At 38.2% G+C, this 24,609-nt stretch overlaps 1 protein-coding gene across 7 annotated transcripts in view; it reads right to left on the bottom strand.

The window, feature by feature from the left end:
* Positions 1–24,609, bottom strand: part of ppfibp1b (PPFIA binding protein 1b) — a 38,133-nt gene that overhangs the window by 3,538 nt on the left and 9,986 nt on the right. The window contains exons 4-23 of one of the 7 annotated variants that reach the window (XM_072434490.1): positions 21,707–21,796; positions 21,521–21,634; positions 20,313–20,444; positions 18,728–18,820; positions 16,289–16,394; positions 14,606–14,638; positions 14,032–14,093; positions 12,373–12,457; positions 11,455–11,573; positions 11,133–11,230; positions 10,367–10,427; positions 9,895–10,069; positions 8,249–8,281; positions 6,286–6,427; positions 5,206–5,337; positions 4,117–4,273; positions 3,273–3,384; positions 2,332–2,420; positions 949–1,071; positions 756–881 (exon numbers count right to left, since the gene is read on the bottom strand). In XM_072434490.1, coding sequence (XP_072290591.1) covers positions 756–881; positions 949–1,071; positions 2,332–2,420; positions 3,273–3,384; positions 4,117–4,273; positions 5,206–5,337; positions 6,286–6,427; positions 8,249–8,281; positions 9,895–10,069; positions 10,367–10,427; positions 11,133–11,230; positions 11,455–11,573; positions 12,373–12,457; positions 14,032–14,093; positions 14,606–14,638; positions 16,289–16,394; positions 18,728–18,820; positions 20,313–20,444; positions 21,521–21,634; positions 21,707–21,796 — 2,082 coding nt within the window. Of the gene's footprint in view, positions 1–755; positions 882–948; positions 1,072–2,331; positions 2,421–3,272; positions 3,385–4,116; positions 4,274–5,205; positions 5,338–6,285; positions 6,428–8,248; positions 8,282–9,894; positions 10,070–10,366; positions 10,428–11,132; positions 11,231–11,454; positions 11,574–12,372; positions 12,458–14,031; positions 14,094–14,605; positions 14,639–16,288; positions 16,395–17,855; positions 17,988–18,727; positions 18,821–20,312; positions 20,445–21,520; positions 21,635–21,706; positions 21,797–24,609 lie in introns of those variants that run through there. The other 6 variants (XM_072434491.1, XM_072434493.1, XM_072434492.1 and 3 more) reach the window with 6 other exon arrangements.

Here is a 24,609-nt window from a genome sequence, read left to right as displayed (position 1 = left end):
CACCGTTTCCCAGCATGTTTCTGTAAATACTGCTGCAATTTGTGGTCTTGTAAGTGTATAAATGCTGAAAGGTGCTGGAGCGTTTGCCCGTGTGATGCATTGTCCCGTAAGTTAACTAATCAATCGACAAAGCAGGTCTTTGGTGAACAAAATATGTCGACAAAAACAACCGTAAATATCACCATTCTCTGATGCAGCTACACCTATTGGTAAATAACTACTGTGTATATATATATATATATATATATATATATATATTTATATATTTATATATGATAGATGGACCAATATTTTGGGGGATCCATCTATGCTTAATTTTTGTATTGCACAAACATGTAAGATGCATAAGGTTGAATAATTAACACATCTATGATTGATTAATGATACTAACTAACTTCTTTAGTGTTTAGTTTGTTAAATGACATCACAGCTCATGTTTTGTTCATTTAGAAAAGGGTTTACACTAGACTTCCCCTGCTTTAATGCTCTTGTGTCAGTGTCAAAAAGTATATCTTATTGAAAATGTAGTGTTATTTTGCCACATATTGCCCCCCCCCCAAAAAAAACTCTTTAAATGAGTCCTTTGCAGCTGTAGATTGAATTGAAATGCTTTTAAAACTGTCACAACTGTCACATTTCAGTTATTAAGTTCATATTGCTTTGCGCTTAATTGCCGTTATCGATCAGCCCAATACGCTCGACATCCCCAACGCGCCGTAGCCCTTTTAAGTTTGGAGAGAAAGGGGTGCACTTGCCATCAGGCCTCCGTGCACGCCGCTGCCCCTCAAGTTCGGCGCATACTCTGCCAGATCCACGGACCTCAGCCACTCCATCACCCTGTGGTTGGTCCACTGGGAAATCTCGGCCGGCGTGACGTTGTTCTACGGAAGAAAAGAGTTCGCCGTCAGCTGTTGAAATGCACAGAAATCACTTCACTAACGTACGAACCTCATCCGACGGCCGCCGACGTAAACAGTTGGGTTCGTAGCTGTTGAGACGCAGAACCTGAATGGCCCTCTTGATGCTGAGGTGGTGGAGGACGCTCCCGACTTTGAGAGACAGCAGGTCGTCCTGAGGGTCAGACGTTTGACAGGTCAGTGAGGAAGGGAAACGTTCGGATGGTCATGTTTATCGCACAGGAAATCCCCCAAAAAAGGATGTCCCTCAAATACTAGTTCTTCTGGACATGTTTACAACGTGCAACGTGAACTGAACCTTGATGATCTGGTGTAGAAGTTGGAGATGTGTATAGATAAAAAAATATAATATTGTAATTGTTATTTTGGAGATGAGCGAAATTAGAATATCATGTATATCTTTCTGCAATGAAAACGATTTAAAATGACGAAAAATAATAGTATTTTATAGTTTTTATTCATATTTTGTTAAACCTCAACCAAGACAGTTAAAGGCACATTTTAGCACATTCCTGATGCTTTGATAAAATATTACCTGAATGTTATCATCAAACTAATGGAAACAATATTAATTACTACTTAGATGAATTGAGTAGTGGTTAGATTGCAAAAGGCTCATGAATATGCATTTTCTTAAACCAAATTTGACCAAAATAAATCTCAAGTGATGCTGCTTGAGGAAATGTTCACTTATTTTACATTGCTTATGTCAATTTAAAGTACTTCTTGCTCTGTCTGAGTTTTGGAGTCCGTGTATAGTCCAGATCATTTAGCTGCAATTAATTAGCGTTTCCAGCCTACTTCACAGTTTACTATTTTAAATGTAATTGAAAGCCCATATGAGCGATGTGTTTCTAATTATGACATTGTTTGGTGAGAGGTAAATAATGATCATAGTTTTACATCAGTCAAGTTGCAGTTTCTGATGAAAATTTGACAAGTAAAAGTCGAAAATTACAGGAAGTAGTTATGAGTTAAGAACACCACCTCTGTGATGTCATCAAAAAGCGCCATTCCATCAAAAATGCAAAGACAATGACAGTCTAAACAATAATTTAACAAAACAAACGTGTTATCAGGTGTAATTATTTGTCAAACCAATCTATTGTATGATTTAACTGGATATTGGCCCTTGTTTACAATCCGGTTGCTCGGTAACAGTTGTGGAATTACCTCTATCTATGTCATATTTGCTGGCCACGTCAAACCAGGAAGTAGCATTATAAACGTCACCAAAATGGCAAAATTAGGGGAAAAACAGGCAAAATGTTTGGTCAAATCTGAATTGTGATCATAATCCCGATGTTTTGCTGAAAAGTGCAGCCTAATGTGTCACACGGCCTTTAATATAGACTGCTTTATTGTACTTCTCATCAGAAAGTGTGAAGGGAAAGTCCGAGCGCACGTCACTCACCACTGTCATGTAGTGCAGCATTCGACCGTCCACTCGCGCCTCGTCAAACTGAGTCTTGTACTGAGGGAGCCCGATGTCATCCAGCCATCCTGCGGGAGACGCCGGGAGAATTAAGGTCAGACACTGCGCCAATATCGATGGGTTTTTGTCCTATATTCGTGTCAAAATTCACGGATGTTTTCCCCAAGCTGCTCCGGTGTCCGTCAGTGAATCAGATGCGTCTTTTTAAGCATATTTAGCTACGATGGAAGGAGAAGAAGTTAAAGCGGTGGCTGTGTGTTTACACTATCGTCAAATTAAGCCGCAACCGACGACTTTTTTTTTAGCAGTCGACGAGTCAAAAGATTATTTTTATTGCATATCGGAAACTGTTTGGACAATTAAAGGTTGAAATATGGTGACCAGAGGCTTGTAGGTAGAGAATATTTATGAAAAAAGTGGAAAATAAGACATTTCTTTGTTATAAAAGATGTTTGCCATGTGTTTTAGATTGATAAAAATATGATTGCAATTATTAGTTTATATAATCGACTAGACACAATTTGATTAACTGCTGCAGCCCTTACATTTTGTAAATTATTTGGACAAAAATTATACATTGATTAGTGAATTTTGCTACAAGTTAACTTTAATGTGTGTGCTTTGCTTTGATTTAAAAAGCTCATGTCAAAGGTTTTGGTTGCTTTACCTGCACAAATTTAAGTCTATTAATAAAGTCATTCATCTTTTTTTGTTTCATTTCTCCCGCTGTTCTTGAACTGTGCGTTGCAAACCTGGAATTTCCCCATTGTGGGACAAATAAATGTTCTCTCATCTTATCCTTTCTTACAAATATCGGCTACTACGGCAAGACTAACAGTGGCATCAGCTGAAAACAAAAACATATGGGGCCTGGCGAAGGAGAATCACCATAACGACAGAAAGCGACAGAAAGTACTCACGCGTCACCCAGTTGTAGTCCAGTTTTCCCTTGTTGTCCTCCTCCTCAGAGCCCAGAGACTGAAGAGCGAGCTGGAGCTTCTTCCTGTGCAGCGGATGTTTGATGCCCAGCTCCTGACAAACATGCAGAGATGTTATTCAAGCTATTTAATCACATATATGTTTAGTCGTTGAGGACTCTAAACCGTCCAAATATAGAGCCACGTTGGCAGATAACTAGATTTTAAAATTCACAAAAGAAAAAGAATAATCTATAGCAAGAAAAACAGGACACAGACTTATTTCTACATTACATATACAAATAAACTGTTTTATATTTGTATTATTTTGCCTATTATAAAGAAGTGAAAATATCTATGTATTATCTGCCATTATCTGTTGTTTTGATTGTTCTAATTTTGCCTGTCAATACAAAAAAACGATTGTGTAAAGCAAATTTTCTTTTTTTAAATAAAACTGAAACAGGTCTGTTTACAGTCTTGTCACTTTAATGCGATACATAAACCTCAGCAAATACTTTTTTAAGTGTTTAAGCACAGTTTGGATGGATTAATAACACATTGTCTATCAGTGTAATCGAGATAATCTTTTAAAAAACACAGAGATATTACATTTTCTCAATATTTGCAGGTATATTTTGTGTCGTCGCTCAACTCATACTACTTTACAATGGGAGAAATAGTTAATTATATCATGAATTTTATTGATAATTCTCATGATGATTTCCCCTGTAATATCTTATCTCAGTCTTGTCTATTCTTGAGTCAAAATAAAGCCACATTACTTCGTTTAAATGTGTTTAAATGTGTGTATTGTGCAGAATCTGGATTTGCAGGCCCTTCTCACCCTCTCCAAGTCGTGCTGCGAGGCCTGGAGCAGAGTTTGCCCAGAGTTGATCCAAACCCGGGCCATGTTGACATACAGGCCCAGCCCCTGCTCCTGCAGCCACTCGCACACCTGATCTTTGGACCAGCGCGCAAAAGGAGCGTCCACGTCACTGCTGCTATGAGGACAGAGCAGAATGAGAGTCAATGTGAAATGTACTGTTTTTGGATGGTTTAAAACTGTTCTTATTTATGCATAACCCTATTTTAGTCCTATTTTAAACCGGCTAAATTCTAGTGTCACCCAATTAAATCCATAAAACCAAGCTTTAGTCCATTTTAGTCATGATTTAGCCCTGGTACAGTACAATGTGGTAATTTGGGGCTTATTCTTATTCTTATTATTGAGAACTGGTTTAGTCATTATTTAATCCTGGTTTAGTTCCAGCACAGAACTTATTAAATCACTTTTTTCCATCCATAGTCTAAACCCCAAAAGTAAACCTGGACTAGACCAGGACTAAACAAGGACTGGAACAAGACAAAACCACATCTGGACTAAAATGGGCTGTAATTTAGGACCAAACAAACGACACACCCTTGGTTTAGACTTTAGTCCATTTTAGTCCTGGTTTATTTCTGTTTTATCCCTGGTTTAGTTCATTTAATATGAAAGTATAATATTTTCTGTGGTGCAAAGTGCTAAAGAAAAGCATTTCTCAACAGTAGGATGTGACAGGATGCAATTCCCACGAGACAAGATGCTCGATTGGGGGAAACTAGAACCAGAAAAGATGAGATTTTGACCAAATTTATAATTTCTATTCTATTTTGCCATTGCTATAGCACCAATTTCTTAAACTGTGGCTATTACTGCCAAACATTAACTCATTTTCCAGCTTAATCTTGCGAGATCTCGTCCCGTCCCTCGACGACAGCGCTTCATATCTGCTTTTGTGGTACTATTGTGTTCTGAGAGGCATTGTCACTCCCACAGACAGCGCTTTGTCCCGGAGCCTGTTCCGCCGTAAACCCGAGATCAAAACAAGTCAACCGCAGTCTGAGGGTCATTACTCTGGCCGAATGCACATACACACACACAATCACTCACTTGTTGCTACGCTGCAGATCACGGGACCAGCCCAGCCTCGGCCCAGCTGTGGCCCGCACGCCGCCCCGCTTGAACTCGCCCTCGGCAAGGTTGTCGTCCAGGTTGAATGTGGTGGACCGACTCCTCTTTAGCCTTAGGAAAGCAATGAGAGGATGAAATTAGTCGGAGAACGCCTCAGTCGGAACAGCACAGTGAAGCAACAGGACGATACGCAGCCAGAACTGAATTTTGAAATGGTTTTAAATTCAGAACATTAATGATCTTGATTTGAATATTTTATAGTTCCTCATTGTATATTTGAATGGGTTATTCATAATTTTGGCACAATTATTCCTCTGTCTGCATCATAAAATCCAATGTCTGTATCACTTAAAAAACTTGTTTGCTTAATTAGTTGGTGCTTATCAAGGTTTAAAAAATAATGTATTCTGAAACGCAATAATAATCAAATTCAATAGAACTAATCCATTGTTAAAATTTATTGTTTAAGCCCCATATGCAGTCATCTCATCATGCGCAATCTACACAATACATTTCCCTTTCTCCGTCATGAGAAACACACTTGACAAAACCCTGTCCTGTAATGAAAGACCGACCTGACTTTGAACTTTAACATGCCTCGAAGCCGTTCAGCTGTGCGTGAGTTACAGCTGCACGTATTACACACATGCCCTTGTAGTCAAATAGTCAAAATGTACTTTGTGTACACAACTCAGTCTGCCAGTATACAGCCATTGCCACATCCAATACAAGATCAAATAGTGAATAAAACACTAAAGGCCATGTACCTGACTTTTACTTCTTCTAGTTGTGGAAATGTCACTTTATACAAGGCTGTTGGTTCTAATAGCATGTAAATTATATACAGTATTCTAATAATTAACAACCTATAGTGTCCATTAAGAGCTGAACTGAAGCTTTGGACAATCCTGGACAGTCGTTTCTCTAACTTGGAGTAAAATAAGGGACTAAAATGTTCATGTTCTTCAACAGTGGTTCAAAATCCTGGCCTTCAATAAACTTTAAGCAAACTCTCTTAGAAAAATCAAAAGCCGGGCTGTGACGTGACGATGCACTTACTTTCCGAACAGTTTTGTGATCCCTTTCGATTTCTTGCGGTTGTCGGGGGTCGTGGGCAGGGTTTGGGTGCTGTCGCTGTTGGCGGACCTCTGCGGGAGCCCGGCCAGGTCCAGGTGGTCTGTGGTCGGCCGCTCGGTTTCCGCTGAGCGAGAAGATTGTACGAAACGATTTAACGCATTCGAAACGGAGAGGAGGAGGAAAGGAGGAGAAACGAACGTAAAAAAAACGACTGACAAGGTGAGTTGAGTGAGAAGATGCAAGCAAGAGACTGTGATCATGCAATATCCTGAAGTAGAAGCTGAAACGAAACCTGACACTGGGAAAAACTGTAGCTGATGGAGAGAAGAGAAGATGTGGGGGTTGTATTTGTAATAGTGATGGGCGATACTGGTGGTCTTTAGCAATGTAATACTACTGTAAGAATCCATACTGATGACAGTGAGATTGGAGATGTTTTGCTCTGCTTGGAATGTTGTACAGCGTGGCATTGAACATAGTGTGTTTTTATTGCTTAAAACGTGCCTTAAGAAAAGTTTATTTTTGTGAGCAAAGTCGTCTCTCCACAGATTAAGGGTCTTAATATAAAACATAACGTGGAATTCTAAAAGTGCACGGTAAGAGCAAGACAAAAAGTCTGTGAAACGTGCTCTTTTCTCATCTCTTTGAGCACAAATTCCCTTCTTCCTCGTCTCCGATGTTCAAAGTTCTGAGTTATTGGACTGGACCGCTCATGTCTAGTTGTCTTTTCTTTTTTGTTTAATCACAAACTTAAAAGTGCTATTAAATGTTGTTATAGAATAGCACATTCTTTTAGGTTTATAATTTCACTTCCTGTTTGTAATTGATGACATCACACTAGGGAATTACCCAGAAAACACTGGGCAAAAAGTGTCCCTTGTGTGATGTCATTTCCTGTCATTGTCTAAAGAACTTGATTGGTGTAAAACTATAATTTATATGTAGAACAGGTATAAATACATAAAAATAAAAACCTTAAGAAAAAACTCATGCCAGGGAAATTTTTTTGCAAGTACAAACGCTTTATGAATAACACTCCTGGCCTTTAACTTCACATTGTCCTATGGAGAGAGATGAACCAAATGCCATACTATGGAATATTCCAGGCAAGGCAATAACAAGCAGGTGACGGCGAGCAAATACTTTAACTTCAACCTGATTTAACTGATCCGTAGGGCTGTATGACTATAGTCGTGCAGTCGATTAATCGGTCGGTGGCGCCTCAGTCGACCAAAATTTGTGTTAGTCGACTAATTATATAATTTAGAACAGCAAAAATGAGAAAGTATGAAGTAAGTTAGCTGAAGATGTTGCATTTTCAAGGGTATTTATACGTAAAATGGCAGATTAAACCCACTTGCATCACAAAATTACTCTGTCTATAAACAATATACATAAAGTACTTTTTTGTGCAATAATAGTTGTTTTTTGCAGAAATACCAATGCATTTGTAGTTTTATGATTGCAGTTTGGGTCAGTTGGCGGTTTTGACAGTTTTTGCCACACCATTTTCAGTCGACTAATCGATCGACAGGACATATAGTTGATCTAACAATTAAACATATGAGCGGATAAACAATTCGATGAAAAGAACAGCACATTTTTGAGACAACTGAAAGTGTAATATATTTTTGTAGCATTAGAGACAACACTTTTGGAAATTTTGTCAGCGTTTAAATATCGATGTACGCCGTCATCGATCCGCCCATCACTCATTTGTAAAAGCATTCCGGTAACGTGTGAAGCTTTGGGGAGACAGATACAGAAAGTGTGCACAAAAACATGCAGGGGACACAGGCAAGCCAACGCGCCGGTTGTTCAGTGTCGGGGCACACTCAAAAGTATGGCAGTTTATGAGAGACATAAAATGCACGTAGAAGCATGGAGGAAGTGTTGGTTTCTTCACAAAAGAGACTAGCGGGGCCCTACAAAACCCGTACCGTACCTAGCTGAGGCGCACTGGCACTTCGGCTGCGGTCTTCGTGGGCAACAAAATGCACACGACGCACCACGGGGATCCGACAGAAAAAGCACAAGACAAGAGAGAGTTACGAGTGAAAAAACGTCCCGGGGCGAGGAGACCGGGAGGCGGCACCAGCGCAGACACTCATGCGCCCGAAAGCGGCACAGCGAGAGGGCGACAGGCACACCGCGAAACAGAAACAGGCTTCCGTAATTAAATGTGGGACCACGGTTTGTGCGGGCGGCAAATTACGGACTCGGGGCCCCAAAGTTTATCCCATGGGCGTGGCTGGAGAAAATAGAATGTTAGACAAAGTGGCAGAAACGTTCAGGTTTTGTGGAATGGTGGTGGTTGATTATTGTGATATAAACACCAGGACAAAAAAATGGGTCTTTACACTCTAAAATAGGACAAAGTGTCAAATAAATCATCATTTCTCGAGTGTGACCAGCTTTTAGGTCCGAAAGTGCTGGAGAAAATATCACAATAAACAATGATAATGAAGCTGCGGGTTTAATCTCAGTAAAAGCGCACAGCATCGTTTAAAACATGAGCTGCAACAAATAAATGGCACAACGAAGAATTTTGTCGGTAGCTACAATAATCCTAGAAGTTCAAGCTCAAATGTGACTGCTGCAAATAAGAAAGTCACCAAAAGATCTTCACAAAGAAAAGATAAAAATTATCGATACGGTATATTCAGTCCCAGAAAGTTCTGTCCTGATGGGGGGGAAAGCACTTCACATACTTTTTTGGAACATAGATTGATCTGAAATGATGAAATGACTTATATTTGGGTTGTTAATAGGAATGTCACGATATCAAACATTAGTGTGAGGAAAAAAACATCACGATTGAACGATTAGTCACAATTATTGAGACTGTGACCGAACAACAGTGAAATCTTTCATTTTCTTTCATTCCCGTGGTCTGACATGTTACTGTTCCTCAAGTTTGTGACCGGCTTTACACAATTAAACTCCCTGAAAGACAAAATGAGGTTAAATGTGACAAAAACAGCCAGCTAAAAACATTTAGGTCTATTTTTGGACGGTAGATTGAACTAAAAATACTTATTATTATTATTTTGTTGGTTCTCATGAATATTGATTAAACTAATAACCTTGACATACCTAGTTGTTTATAATCTCACAATTATTATACTTGTTTAAGTTTTTATTATCACAATCATCAAATAACCAAATCATCTTGACATCCCTCGCTAACTAAGGACTAAACTGTGCTCAAACCAGGACAAAAACAAGTTGGATGTGGTTTGATCTTGGTTCAGAGCTCACTAATTCCAGCCCAGGATGATTACTGGTCCAGCCCTTGTTTAGTCCTGGTTTATTCCATCAGAAACTAACTAATATAGCGCATCCTGTCTCTTTAAAGTCCACATGCTTACCAGTAGTTCCATCAAAATGAATCATCTTAAAGAATAAAGGTCTGAATCAGTTCTGGTTTAGCCTTAGTCAATCTTAGTTCATTCCTTACACTCTATGATGTATAAGGCCACGTTCACCACTATAAACCAAACAAATACACATAAAATACAGACGCAGTCCACCCCACACGTGTCTATCGTCTGTGAAAACCGCAGAGCGCAAAACCGGCTGATCTCTTACCCAGGTTGGGTGAGCTGGAGGTCTTTTTCCCCGCCCGAATCTTAAAGAAGCCTTTTCCGAACGAGGAGCGAGCCTTTCTGGAGCCAAAGCTGTCGTCCTCGATGGAGGCGGGCAGCGTCGCCGAGGGACCCAAGGGCGGCTTTTCACCCACTTTACGGATGTCTTCACTGGTGTTCTGAGGAAACGAGCAACTGATTAGGGGGAAGAATGTTAAAATAAAGTCTTGTCATGTGCGTTACTAACAAGGTTTATCATCTAACCGTGTGTATTCCAATCATACGGCAAAATCTGCACACAGCGTCATCTCAATCAACTCAATGCAATCTCACCTTTTTGTTTGAAAATGTTCTTTTTATTATTTTACATAACGCAAAATAGAAAAACAAACCGAACAAGAAACAAAAATGAAAAAAACAAAAAGAGCGGCCCAGCCTTGTATACAGTATGTCTCCTTTTGTAAAAGCCATCTCACCTTTTCATTATTGATCTTATCCAGCTGCTCCTGGCTGCTGGATTTGGTCACTTCTTGGGTGCTGAAAAGAGTTTAGTCATTTTTAAAACAAAGAATGAATGAAAAGGAGCAGAAAGAAGAACAATCTTATGTCATTGACAAGCAACCAGTTATTCTGCCAGCCAATTTAAATGTATTGGTTTTTAAAATGCATTCATTTGTTCTTTTGTAACTACTTTTGGACAGATATTTAGTTGGTGCTTTATTGTAATATAGAATGGACACTTTAGGGAAAACAACACTGTTTCCTGAATCCTTAGAAAGTCAGACAGATTGTCAAAGTTGCTGATTATGATTAATAAATAAAAGAGTGAGTGAAATTAACCAAAATGAATATCTCAATATTTTTGGGACATCAACGAGATTTAGACAAAATTATTGCCATCCATTAGAAATTTGCAGAACGTGACTGTAAATGTCTTTGTTGCATAAGACATGAATCATCTGTAAAACTAGCCAAAAAAGTGCATAAATATCACGGTTAATAAATATTAGTTAATTTCTTCATGTTTTTTTTAAACAATTTTAAGGGTTAGTTAAAATTTAAAATTTTGCATATCTTCAAATCAACGATTTCTATATTATTCATTTTTATATGTCTCTTCAACTTCTCACTCAACGAAACAAACACTGAAACAAAACACATTTCTAAGTATGTTTTTGAGGATTAACGGCAAACAGGACTTCTGGGAATCCAAACAGAACCTTTACAATGAAGGAAAGTCACCTCTCTCCATCGGTCAGCGGCGTCGACTCTGACACTCGTTCATTGTCTGACGGACTTGGCGAGGGCGAAGACTCCGCGTTAACCCTTCCGAGACTTTCCTGCAACATCAAAATAAGCCGTGAACATCGCCGCACGAGCCTCTGCACAGGCCGTTTGTGTGACGTGGCCCGTGAACCGTGGCGTGATCTGAAGAGCGTTGCTGCATTTTTAAAAAGTGTGATAATAACGCAGCTAATGGGACAGGCAAAGCAACGCTCGTTTAAGAAGTGTCACATTCACATAATGACATGACAGTTGGCACTTTTGAGGCTGTAAAGGTCACCTCCTCTGGGCTGCTCTTCAGCTCCTCAGCCTCTTGTTGCTCGGCGTCCACACACAGAGCCTCGGGCGAGAACGTACCGAAAGGACCATCAACAAGACCCTCGTTATCTTTGGTTTTGTCTGGAGAGGACGAGGAAAGGATAGAAAACATGGATGAAAAACAAATGCCACAACAGACAGAAAATACAATAGAAGATTAGACTAAGAATAGAAATATAACGTTCTAACAATAGAGTTCATTTGTGTTTTTTTTTAATCATAATAGTTCATGATTGGTTTTCAGAAGCTGTAAAGCCATAATTGTAGCATTAAAACATATTTGAATTATTAAACTGTTGTATGCCTGTGAGTACAAATTAAAATACATTACAATTTCCATCATGTTTTACTATGTTCAAAGATGTTAACATGAGAGAATATATGGAAAGTTTGGTTATTAAAAACAGCAAACCAAATGTTTTTTGTTTTTTTTTAGCTGGGAAGAAGAAATAGATGACCTAAACCGCTCCGAGGATTGGGACTGGACTAATATCATAACAGACATACGCACAATGGGGAAAAATAACTTCTGAAAAAAAAAAATATAATAATAAAATGGACAAAATGGGACAGTTATTTTGGACTTAATATGCTCTAACTCTTCTTTTTTATGCCACTCACTTATTTTATACTTTTATTCCTTTACTTACATTATGTTCTGTCTGATCCTGCTTTTTCTTTGTGTTTTGTGTGTGTTTTTTATTTATTTTATTGTTGTTATGTGTTTATTTTATTTTTGTTCTGTTGTTATTATTGTTCTATGTTCTAAAAAATATATATAATCATATTAATAATCATTTAAAAAAAAAGCAATAAAGGGACTTTGTTAGAACACAGAAGAAAAAAAAGAAAAGAAAAGAAACATTTAGAGTAGCCTCACCTTTCTTCCCCTGTACCGACATCACCATCTCCTGCACTTTTTTATACCGCTGCAGAGACTGCTTCAGTTCCTCAATCTTACGATCCTAAAGAAAGAAAACTCACATTTGATCAAAATACTCGGGCATCGCATGTGGTCTACTGTTTACTTTGTGTTGCAAAAAGATCCAGGCGGCACGTTGTGTTTGGGGACGTGGATGTGGTTGGGTGCTGGGGGGGAACTATCTGTTGATTCAATAGGAAACGCAGCTTTTTCCCATCTTCTAATATGTTTCCTGGCAAATGATGTGTGTTTTAAGCTAAAGTAATTCAAGTCGAGTCTTAACTGAGTCTAAATGGAAGTTGATGACTCAGTGTTTGTGATAAAATGTAAATATATGATTATATTTGTGTGTTAAAAGTTATCTGCATCATTAGCCTGGGGGGAGGGAAAGGCATGTATTTCTAATAACATGTGTGAAGATGTTGTAGAAGCAGCCGTGAGGAATGTTCCTCCCACCCTGGGGACCAGATGGGTAGAACATTCACCAAGGTTTTTATCTCTAAAGATAATACCAAAGAGTTGTAAAAGATAAGTGCCTTGATGTGAAGCTGACCAATGAGAAATGTGACCCGCCTCCTTTTTATGTGTGATTTTAATAAAATGACTTGTAAGAGGGAGGAACGCTGAGAGTGATTTTGGAAAGTCGTTCAGGTTGCTTACAACATCTTGACTCGGCTAAGCCTTCCTCTCCCTTGCAAGCCACGCAAAAGACTGACGTTTCTGTGTCGTTTAATATTCTAAGTTGAATTATGTTCTCTGACTGTTAAGTAATAGCATTGATTCATGTGTAATTTCTTGACAGTGTTACAGCAGAAAAGTAAACAGATTGTTCTGCAGATGTAAAAATACAGAAGGCGGCGCTAGCATCGCATTAGCATTCAAACCACATCTGTTGTTAACTATACACATTTGGACCGTACAACCACTTTATAATTCTTCTACATGATTTTTGTGTCTGTATTTGGCACAATATAACTCCTAAAGTCTGCATTTGCTCTTGCAGTCGTTGAGCAGTGGGCGATGAAGCTGCTGTTCTCCATTAAAATGAATGGACCGTTTTCCCCCACAGCTGTCCATTAGTGGGCCTTCCCTCACATGTCGACTGTATCTATCGTGATTTTGGTTAATACAACTATTGCAAGGAACTAATTGCAAACGTTTCCAATTTGACAGAAACTCAAAAACAATTCTACAACGTTTATTCATCACAGTTTTCTTTAATTAAGTCCAATCGTGATTTGTTTTAGTCATGATATGGTCTTAAATGTTACGTTTTCACAGTGACAGTAAAGTAAATTATGTCATTATTGTTTTTGTTTTTATTTATTTAGAGATTGATTTGTCTACAAATGGGTACCGTGGGTAAGTCGCACATTTTTTCATAGTTTTGGCCGGGGTGCGACTTATACTTCTATTTATACTTATACTCCGGAGCGACTTATATGTGATATTATTTGTTATTTTCACACTTGCAACCTTATTTCATACTCCAGTGCAACTTATATATGTTTTTTTCTTCTCTATTATGCATTTTTTGGCTGGTGCGACTTATAGTCCGGAAAATACGGTATATGTTATGAAGGCCATTGTGCACGTGGAATTAAAAGCTAATCGTACCTTTTCCTCGTTAGCGGCCATCAACGATTCCACCGCCTTTTTCATCCTCTGCACTTCCACATCTGCCAAAGAGGAATAAACGACATCAAACCAAGCGCCGAGACGAAGCCGTCAAAAGTAAAACTGTTCAAGTTATGGAGCCGTCAATGTCACACAAAGCGGGTTGCACGGGTCAAATACACGAACGCTGCAGACTGACGACAAGACAGGATCGGACAGCGGGGTTAGTGACCGCTGTGCCCGCATGTGCCGCTCGGATCAGACAGCGGGCACATTAGACACGGGATGAGAGTGCAGCCTGAATGGGTTATGACAAACAAACGCAGTCGTTCCCAAAACACGGGAGCACACATTCCTCGTTGCTAATCGGGTAAACGAAAACGAAAAAAAACACACACATTCAGCAGACGTGTCGCCGGGTTTAGATCAAGGGTGGCACAGTGATGCGGAGCCGTCTGTTATTAAGACTTCCGCGGGTTAAAATGGACACGCAGAGTTTGGGTGGCTCATGCTCGTTCATGCAGACAGGAACGGGTGCAAAGGTCGAGACACAAGCGTAAAGACCTGCCCTTACGTTTCTCCTTCAGCCTCTTTTTAAGCGTTTCGTCTGGGTGGAAAACCGAACAAGAACAAATATCACACGAAATACGTTGCACTGGTTTGTGGCACATCTGAATATTATCAGATTTCTTGACATTTAAGAAGTACTTAAATTACTGTATTTTTCAGACTATAAGTAGCACCTTTTTTCATAATTTTGGCCGGGGTGCGACTTATACTCCAGAGCGACTTATATGTGATATCATCCATTATTTTCACACTGGCAACCACAAGAGGGCACTCTAGGCTCTAAGCGACGCAGAAGAAGAATCTGCACTTCCTCTTCCTCCGGAGTTTGTGGAGTTGTTTAGAAGTGACTCAGAGGAAGAAGAATTCAATGGATTTAGTGATTTGGGGTAAAACTGATGCTTTGGTAAACTTGTTTAAAGCATGTTCTTTATGCTATAGTTATCTGAATAACTGTTAATATGTTACGTTAACATACCAGACACTTACCACAGTTCTGTCTGTGCGTCATGTAGCTGAAGGTGTTAGCGTTAGCATAAGTACATCTATTCACCATGTTCTCTAATCTGTTATTATTTTAAATTGCATTTCAAGATTAAATGTCTGTTCTGGGTCTTGGATTTTATCAAATTTGTTTTTTTTAAACTTATACGCCAGTGCGAATTATATATGTTTTTTTCCCCCTTCTCTATTATGCATTTTTTTTGGCTGGTGCAACTTATACTCTGGTGCAACTTATAGTCCAGAAAATACGGTAGATTCAAACCGCAAAATCTGACGCGACTAATAAGAAACAAATCAAATAACAAGTAAACAAATAACTATTTATAAAGCGTGAATAAGCACTGGTTCTTTGTTTATAAGCACTTAGATAATTACTAGCATTTGTAGGAGGCTTATAACTTTATAAATGTTAAATAAAAACATGTGTGTTAATAAAACATATGACATTTTTTTAATGAGAATTTTTAAAACTGTTTTCAATAGTCAAATGATGCTCGTAAATGCCTTATAAATGTTTACAAACAAATTAAAAAGTGCTTATTATTTATTTATTAGCCTTTATTTAACCTCTTTTATTGATGCATTATAAATAGTTCACAAGAACCAACAAAAGCGTTGCCAGAAATGAGATTATTTTACAAAATACTGAGGGGGCCTGTAACCACAGCCAATGCAGCTAATCAGACCTTTGTGATGGGTTTAAAAGGTTAAGAAGGCTAATGGAATCAGTCGGGCGCTAATTTAAAGTGTGTGGACTAAATCCTGCTTGTAAAGGCCCAAAGGGGACAAGTGTTCACCTGTTACACTGTTTAACGTTCAACACAAAATGGTAGTCCTTCTTTTAATTGGGCTTTTACTGGTTCTGATGAAGCTTTGATTATTCTAAAACGGTTCAGGAAAAGTCCCTGTCATTTTCCACCAATTTTCCTACTCGATTGGTGTAAAACCATAATGTATATGTACAACAAGTATAAAAACACCAAATAAAGTAAAAATCGTAAAAACCTTTCTATTAAAAAGTGTCTGAAAAGTGCATGTTTTCATCTATTCTAACTGTGACAACGTGGTTTGTTTCTTAAATCATCGTTAATAATCTTTTATCTCCACATACGAGGATCAGTGAAGGTGCAACCCCTCCGCAGCAGACTCTACCACCCCCTGTGCGTGATTCTACTTGTCTTTTCACCTTTCTCTGACGGGTCTCTGCAGCCCCCCGGGACCGTGTCGTCCTGTGGCCTCCTCACCTCCCCGTCCTTACCCTCCAGCTGCCTCCTCAGCACACTCAGCTCCTCCTGTGAGAGCGCGAGGAGAGGGGAGAGAGCAGAGAGAAGACACTGGTGAGAACATTCCCTTCACACGGACACGCCAACAACTCCCCCCTCTAGCCCCCTCGAGCACCCTCTGCACCACGAACAAACCACAACAAGGGAAAAGAACGGGAGGGGGGGAGGAGAAAAATGTTCCCAGATGCTGACGTGGCACAGAGGCATGCGGCGCCCACCTGCAGGAGAAGAACAGGTGCAGGGGACTCGAGCTGGAATGTGTGGGATAACAAAACACTTAAATGGTGGCTACTGTTCAAAAAGTGCACGGACAAAATGAATACATGAGCTTTAAAACGACAGGAATTTCAGAATACTAAGAGTGAGTCGGTTTTGTAGGCACTGGTTTTCAAAGGTTTTTCCTTAATTTTTCTACAAAATAATAATCATAACTCTTATCATAACTCCACAAACAAGTCAGCTATGTAAAGCTTTTATTGAAATAAGAGAAAGAGTACCGTATTTTTTTTTTTTTTTTTTTCATAGTTTTGGACGGGGTGCAACCAATACATATATTTATACTTATACTCTGGAGCAACTTCTATGTGATATTATTTGTAATTTTCACACTTGCAACCGCATTTCATACTCCAGTGCAACTTATATTCCAGAAAATATGGTAGGTCTAATACCGTAAGTTATATATTGTTAGTTAGACTTGTATGAGCTTTCAAACATGTTGCAACTGTGTTTTCTTTTCATTAACTTATTCAGGAGTATTTTCATAGTACCTTTTATTGATTTAGTCCTGCATGTTTGAGGAATCCTGTATTCTCTATACGTCTCAGAAAATGTCCATATCACTGCCCATTGCGTTCTACTTACTTTTGTTATTACTTCAGAATCTGCATCAAACATGTAGGATTAAAAAAATGCTACATAGCTATCATTAAACTATAAAAAACCACACGCTGCTTTCTAAAGTGAAACGCCACATGGAAGTTCTGCCGGTTTTTGAACAGAAAGTCAATTGACCAGAAGCCGTTTCAGATCAATTGCGTTTTACAATGAACAAAACGTAAAACAATGATTTATATTTGTTACAGTTTAACACAAAATACCCTCCAAAAAGTATCATCTTCTTTAATATGAACTAGCTTATACAACTCAGATCCATATTGTGAATTCAAGTCGTTTTAACTCATGTAACTGGTGTATTTCTTTTTGCTTAGGGGAAGGACACAAGCGAAAACTGTGAAAAACAGCACGATTAAATTAAAACCATGCCTTTTAAAGAACGAGCGTTATGGGCAACAATGGTGTCGTTTGCTATTTTAAAAGGCTGACATCATCTTGCATACCAGACAGCAACGAAAACTTGAACGCTGGAGAACGTAGGACGGACTTGGAGGAAATAAAAAGCAGGAGGCGGTTTACGGGGAGAGGGCCAAAGCCATAATCACACAGCAGGCACAACGGAGGAGCGCCGACCTTCAACGCTTCCACTTTGTGCTCTCGTCTCTGTTTCTCATACTGAATCTGACCCATTTTGATTTTCAGGCTCGACAGCTTGGCCATGACGGACTTAGTGACCCAAAGGCAAAGCAAAAGGTGATTGGAAAGTAAGAGGAGGAAGAAGAAGAAGAAGAAGAAGAAGAAGAAGAAGAAGAAGAAGAAGAAGAAGAGAGAATATAAGAAAGGTTAATTAGAAACAGCAATGTAAAGGTTCTAAAATGATTGGCGTAGTTCGTGTCTAAGCGTTTGTTGGTGAATCTGATTACACGGCTGCAATGATTCATCAAAATTGCTGGACTAGACACAGACTTATGCTAGAGAACAGGTTTTATAAATCAGACAAAACAGTATTTATATCAAAATGAATGGAAATGGTCTAAAAACGTTGACGAAAAACCTATTTTGTCTGGAAAAATGCTCGATAAAGATGTCCACATGGCTTCACTCCAGCTTTATGTTGGTCAAATGCAGTCAAAATCTTTCTGTAATCTAAACAACTATTCATGTAAAGAAATATAAATAAATAAGTGTTAATAATACCGTATTTTCCCCACTATAAGGCGCACTTTAATTTTCTCATAAAAAAACGACAGTGCGCCTTATAATCCAGTGCGCCTTATATATATGGATGAGTTCTGGTGGTGCCTTCTGACCTGAAAGCGATTTTGTGTCCTTATAGTCCGGTTTGCTTTATATATGAAAAATGATCGAAAATAGACCATTCATTGACAGTGTGCCTTATAGTATGGAAAATACGGTAAATAGAAATAGACTGGGACTTGTCGATTGATAAATAAATAATCCTTATTAGTTGCAGCCCTGAAACATTGAATAATAAAAACACTTGCCTTTGTGGATTTGAGTTTCTTTTCGTACTGTGACTTCTCGCTCTCCAGGTCTGTGATTCTGTATCGCAGCTCATTGATCTCTAGAATCAGATCCTGAAAAACAAACAAACATCACGTCAGAAACGACAAGCAATTATATATTCAAATGTCACGATACGTCGTGTAAGTATAACACAAATCGCCTTTCAATAACTGTATCTTTATTTGTCTCCTCTGTGTAAAGCGACTTTCTGCATCTTGAAACAAGCTAAATATAAAAATGATGCATTATTATTACAAATTGAGGGAAAAAGTTTCATTCTTGGTTCATAACGAGTTCGATACAGCAATGATCTTAAAAAACTAATTTTTTTAACCATCAGTTCTGATATAGATCAAGTTAAGGGATGTCACAATGTCAATTTATGTTTTTTCTCACTGTAATTATAGTGAGAAAAAATATCATGATTATTCACGATTATTACTGAGACTGTGTGAAATCTCGTCTAACAAATTACTATTTCTCAAGTTTGTGACCAGCTTTATGAATAGTGAGGTGTCTGAATGACAAAATAAAGCACAAAAACAGCCAGATAAAGAAATAACTTCATATATACATAGATTTTTTTTTTTTTAGTTCTTACGGTTATATTGTAAGTATCAATTCACCGAATAAACAGGTAACATTTTGTAGACTTTTTTGTATCAATACTTCTTCAATGTAGTTTTGATACTAGTCTAAGTATTGTTTAGTATCTGGGCGTTACTGCTTGTGACAGGAGAGAGTGATGCTTAAATAATCAATCAATAAACACGAGGATGTCATTTACAGAGATGAACAGATGAACGTGCAGTGGAGCAAACACGGACCGGCTCTTTTTTTTGTTCCGGGCGGAGGACGAAACGACGCCTCCGACATGAACCTCAAATGTCTGACACGTTTCCCTATTTTGTCACTGAGCAGAAGGCGCTGCCGTTGTTATCAGAGTCAACAATGCAAGGTTTGTGCACAGTGAAGATGCTGCGGGTTCAAAGACATGAACGCACCGACACATGTCATAAAAGCTGTTCTGTGGTTATTTAAACTTATTTAACACATTTGGGTCTGTTTTGTTGTCTTAAACGTGTTTGCTGAGGTTTGAGCATCAGACAAACGTGAAATATCTGTCAAATAATGCAGAAATATCACCTTATACCCTTATTTGACAATTTACAACATCACTTTTACCATTTATTGTTTTAATTTGCTCTTTTTGAAGCATTTGTTTTTTAAATGTTGTGTTTTAAGGAAATAATAAATGATATTTCACTGCATTGAAGGCAGATTTCTAAAGCCAAAGTCTCAATATCAGAAGTAAAAAAAAGCTGGATCTCTAGTTTGAACTTTGGTGCTTAAATTGGGCTAAAATCAGTAATCGTTTTTCAAAATACCAATTGCGATCTCAGAGAAAACGACTGTGGAAACATGGCAGTAGTAGATTAAATTCCCCATAAGCAAACACGGGCTAATGCAAACGTTATTTCTGCCATGAAACGAGTGCCAAGCGGACAAAAAAAAGCCCAAACAAAGTGCACTCTTGTCCCGTCACTGCGGCGCTCTTCTCACCTCACTGTCCCGGAACCTCTCGTCGAAGTCCAGCCTGTCCTTCTCGATGTGGTTAAGCTTGATTTTGAGGTTGGACACTTCAGAGATCAACTCCAGCTTCTGATTTTCCACCGTCGTTCGGCACAAAAGCTCCTGCAAACCCGACAGTGCAGTCAGCGCAAAACTACTGTGTATTCTACTGCATTTAGCATCTTCAGTTTATGTACTCAAAGCGTATTTCAAAGGACTGTTTTTGTTTTCTTATTCATCTTACATATTTATTTTTATTTTTAAATTCTTATCATTATTTTATGTGTATCTAGAAGTGAGAAAGACGATTGTTGTTGTTTTTTGTTTTTTTAACTTTGACGCAGTAACTCAAAAACACAACATAAAACAATCTGAGAAGCGAATATCAAATTGGTTGGTGATAAAATATTAATAATATTTGACATTCAATTTCAGGAAAAAGTGGCCAAACTTTGCCATGCGGTGTGTTTGTGTGTGTGTATTCGGGCTGAAATATTGAGGAAAAACATCCAAGAGCAACTTTTTTGACAAGATTTGTTTGATTGTAGGAACCGGAATTCACATTTTAGACACAGCTTTAACATTTAAGAAGTCTGAAATATGAACTGCTAAACTATTACAAGAACTGAAAGATTTTTTTTTAGGTCCAAACTGCAGGGTTCGGAGGTTTGTAACATAATAATATGAGCTATTTTGTCACTTGCAGAAGGAAATATTTAAAGTGCGTATGACACATTTTCATGATTTTCTCATTTTTACTTTATTTTGAGTATTTATACCTGTTATAAACATAAATTATAGTTTTACAACAATCAAGTAGCTATTTGTGGAGAAAAAGTTGAAAAACATTAATTCAACAAAAATAAAGCTGCTCTTATATATTTGTATTTGTCAATTTATAAATAAGTAACAATAGATGAGTTTTGGTCAATTACAAACAGGAAGTAATAATTATAAACCTAAAAAAAACGAGCTATTCTGGGATAAAATGTGTATATTTTTAGCCGAATTTGAAATATATTGATCTTAACTGCATTTTAGCCCAACCTGTCAGAGGCACTTTAAGCTATTCGATAACTGTGACCGTTTTCATTGCGGTTTTGATTCAAACCGATATTTGCCTTGCCTCGCTCACACGTGAATCATTGTATTTGTCTGTTAAATCGCTCTCGGTTTCTCGCTGGAAAAAGGGGACCGACCTGCTGCAGCATTTCCTCCGTGGCGTTGAGTTTGTCTCTGTGCTCGTCCAAACAGACATCCAAGTCTCGTATCTTTTCCCCTTGCGCTTCCACTTGGTCCGTCAACACGCTGACCTGAACGCGAACCAAAAACGACACGCATCAACAATCGTTCGTCAGTCATTAACGTTGCTGTTTGCGTCCTACCTGAAGCACCAGAGACTCCTTGTCGCCCTCGAGCCTGGTAAGTCTTTCTTGGTAGTGGTCGCCTCCACTTAGAGATATGTGCCCGTTGGACTGCGGAGGAAAGGGCGTAAAAAAACAGATTAGACATTTAATTACATATGGCTGAAATTGACCATTATAGTTTTACAATTCTGGTGATAAATAGTTTCATATAGTCAGATTTATTTGCGCAATCCATCAGAAATGTGCTAAAACGTGCCGCCTGACTGAGGTTCAAGTGCTACACAAATTTAAACGGCCTTTAACATTATTATTTTTTTTGCTATTTTATTTTTTAGAACACTGATCAACAAAAACAAAACAACAACAGAAAAGGGGGGAAAACTAACATAAAACCACACAAAGAACTAGATGGACCATATAGAATAGACCACCATAGATACAAAATAAGGGAGTGGCATTAGAAAAAAATCATAATGAAAATGAGGAATTAGAACATATTAAGATCCGAATAATTGTCTCATTTTGATCATTGTTTTTTAAATGTCTCTATTTTTGAGTTAAGTGAGTCCTGAGGTCATTTTTTGTATGTGCGTCTGTTTGTTTTTATATTAGACCTGTAAAATTAGTCTTAAAGTTTTTTTATTTTAAAAAGTTACCTCATACCTGCAACGTTTTTACAATGTGATATGAACGAAACACTGATGCCTCTGTTATTCTGAGCCAACGTTAGCTATTTAAAGCATAAAGATGGCTGCAAATCCAGTGTCTTCTAATCACAAAGAGACTGTAGCTGGGACTGAACAAAACTCCAGGTTATTGAGCAAACATCTGCATGAGAGTAACAATACTAACATTTCAAACACTCAAAATAATAGCTGTTTCTTCACTATTACGCTGCGGTCTTTAGGGCAATAGTCGACTAAAGGAATCCTCGGTGAACTAAAAGTGGCTCAGTCCATTCTTTCTATTTTTGGCTGTTTTTCTTTCAGAATCCAGACGAAAAATAATTAGCTGACTTATAAAAGATCTGGTTGAGTATCGACCGATTAATCGTCCACTAAAGGCGAACAGCCCAATGTAGTTTTATACTAGTGTGGATAAAGAGTATGTCAAATATATTCTAAAAATATTCAAGTTTACAACTTCATCTTATTTGTATAAAAGAATATAGTATCAAATGGAGATGTTACAATTTAACGATTATTCACGATTATTGAGACAAAACAACAGTGAAATCTTTTAATTGTCATTCCTGTGGTCTTCCGTTCCTCAAGTTTGTGACTAGCTTTACTAAATTGAACTTTCATAGGGTCCAAATCAAGTTATATGTGACAAAAAAGCCAGATACAAAAAGTTCTTTACATTTCAGTCTATATTTTTTTTAATACCGTATTTTCCGGACTGGCCGGGTGCGACTTATACTCCGGCGCAACTTATATGTGATATTATTCATTATTTTCACACTGGCAACCGCATTTCACATGTTGATTATTTTCACACTGTCGACCACAAGAGGGCGCTCGAGGCTCTAAGCGACGCAGAAGAAGAATCTGCACTTCCTCTTCCTCTGGAGTTTGTGGAGTTGTTTAGAAGTGACACAGAGGAAGAAGAATTCAATGGATTTAGTGATTTGGGGTAATACTGATGCTTTAGTAAACGTGTTAGCATGTTCTTTATGCTATACTTATCTGAATAACTGTTAATATGTTACGTTAACATACCAGACACTTACCACAGTTCTGTCTGTGCCTCATGTAGCTGAAGGTGTTAGCATTAGCATACATACACCTACAACTTATACTCCAGAGCGACTTATATATGTTTTTTTCTTCTCTGTTATGCATTTTATGGCTGTGACTTATACTCCGCTAAATAAGATAAATTTTGCTTCTAAAATTGTCATGATTATTATTAGTTTTTGGTTCTCATCTTTTGGTAATTATCGCTTGATTAATGAATACTCCTGAGTACTCCCAAGTATCAAACGAGCTTCAATACTAGTTTTAGTAGTGCTGACTTTGGATAAAAGGATAAATGTTCAAACAAACCAAAAGCAGATGCCACGCTCTCATTAACATCACCTGCTCTACATCTGCTGGATTTGCATATTCACGTTTATCATCTCAGTTCCCCAATCCGAACAGGACCAGACGATGCGCTCACAAACAAGACCCTACATGGCTGCATGCCGAGCCCGAAGCATTACAGCTGAAGTTTGGCATTTCTCTGGCGTTCGGCCCGTCGCCGTTTCATTCTCGAAAAACTGCAATTCAGCTCGCGGCATTTGACAAAAACAGAGGAGGCCGCGTTGCGCTCCTTCAGAGAGAAAAGCAGTGAGGGTTTCAGCAGCGACAGAAAGAAAAGGAAAGAAAGTGAGCAAAAAAAAAACAACGCAAACCAGATGTTTCAGAGTGGATTCAAGGGACAAACCGTTTCTAGAAGCTGAGGATGTGACGGGTTAAAACTGATTCATTTCACAGTAATAATGGAGCAATGTAACAAATGAATCCACAATAATAATGACGCATCAATGCCAAAGTCAGCACAAAAGGCAGTGTCATGTTACTACAAACACAGAAGCCTCACAGTTAAATGTCCAGCTGAATAGGACTGAGAGTGAATAGAAAAGCATAATTTTAAGCCTTTTCATGTTCAACTTGTATGTGGTTTGTATTGTAAACCAGTGCAGTTTCCAGATTTAAAAAGAATATGAGAGTTGAATAATATTTGAATACAATTCTTTTTTATTTGCAGTAAATTCTACATCCTTGAGTACCGTTTTAGAGGATTTTAGACATCACTATCACAAAATAAAGACATTAAATAGTAATTGTAGACAACACACTACCATAGTAAGGTACCGTATTTTCCGGACTATAAGTTGCACCGGAATATAAGTCGCACCAGCCAAAAAATGTATA

This window comes from Eucyclogobius newberryi, unplaced genomic scaffold, assembly GCF_026437365.1.
Source record: "Eucyclogobius newberryi isolate DKJ021-1_F unplaced genomic scaffold, fEucNew1.0.hap1 SCAF_7, whole genome shotgun sequence".
Lineage (NCBI taxonomy): Eukaryota > Metazoa > Chordata > Actinopteri > Gobiiformes > Gobiidae > Eucyclogobius > Eucyclogobius newberryi.
Note: the sequence above shows the minus strand (reverse complement) of the source record. Positions and strands in the feature narration are given on the sequence as shown.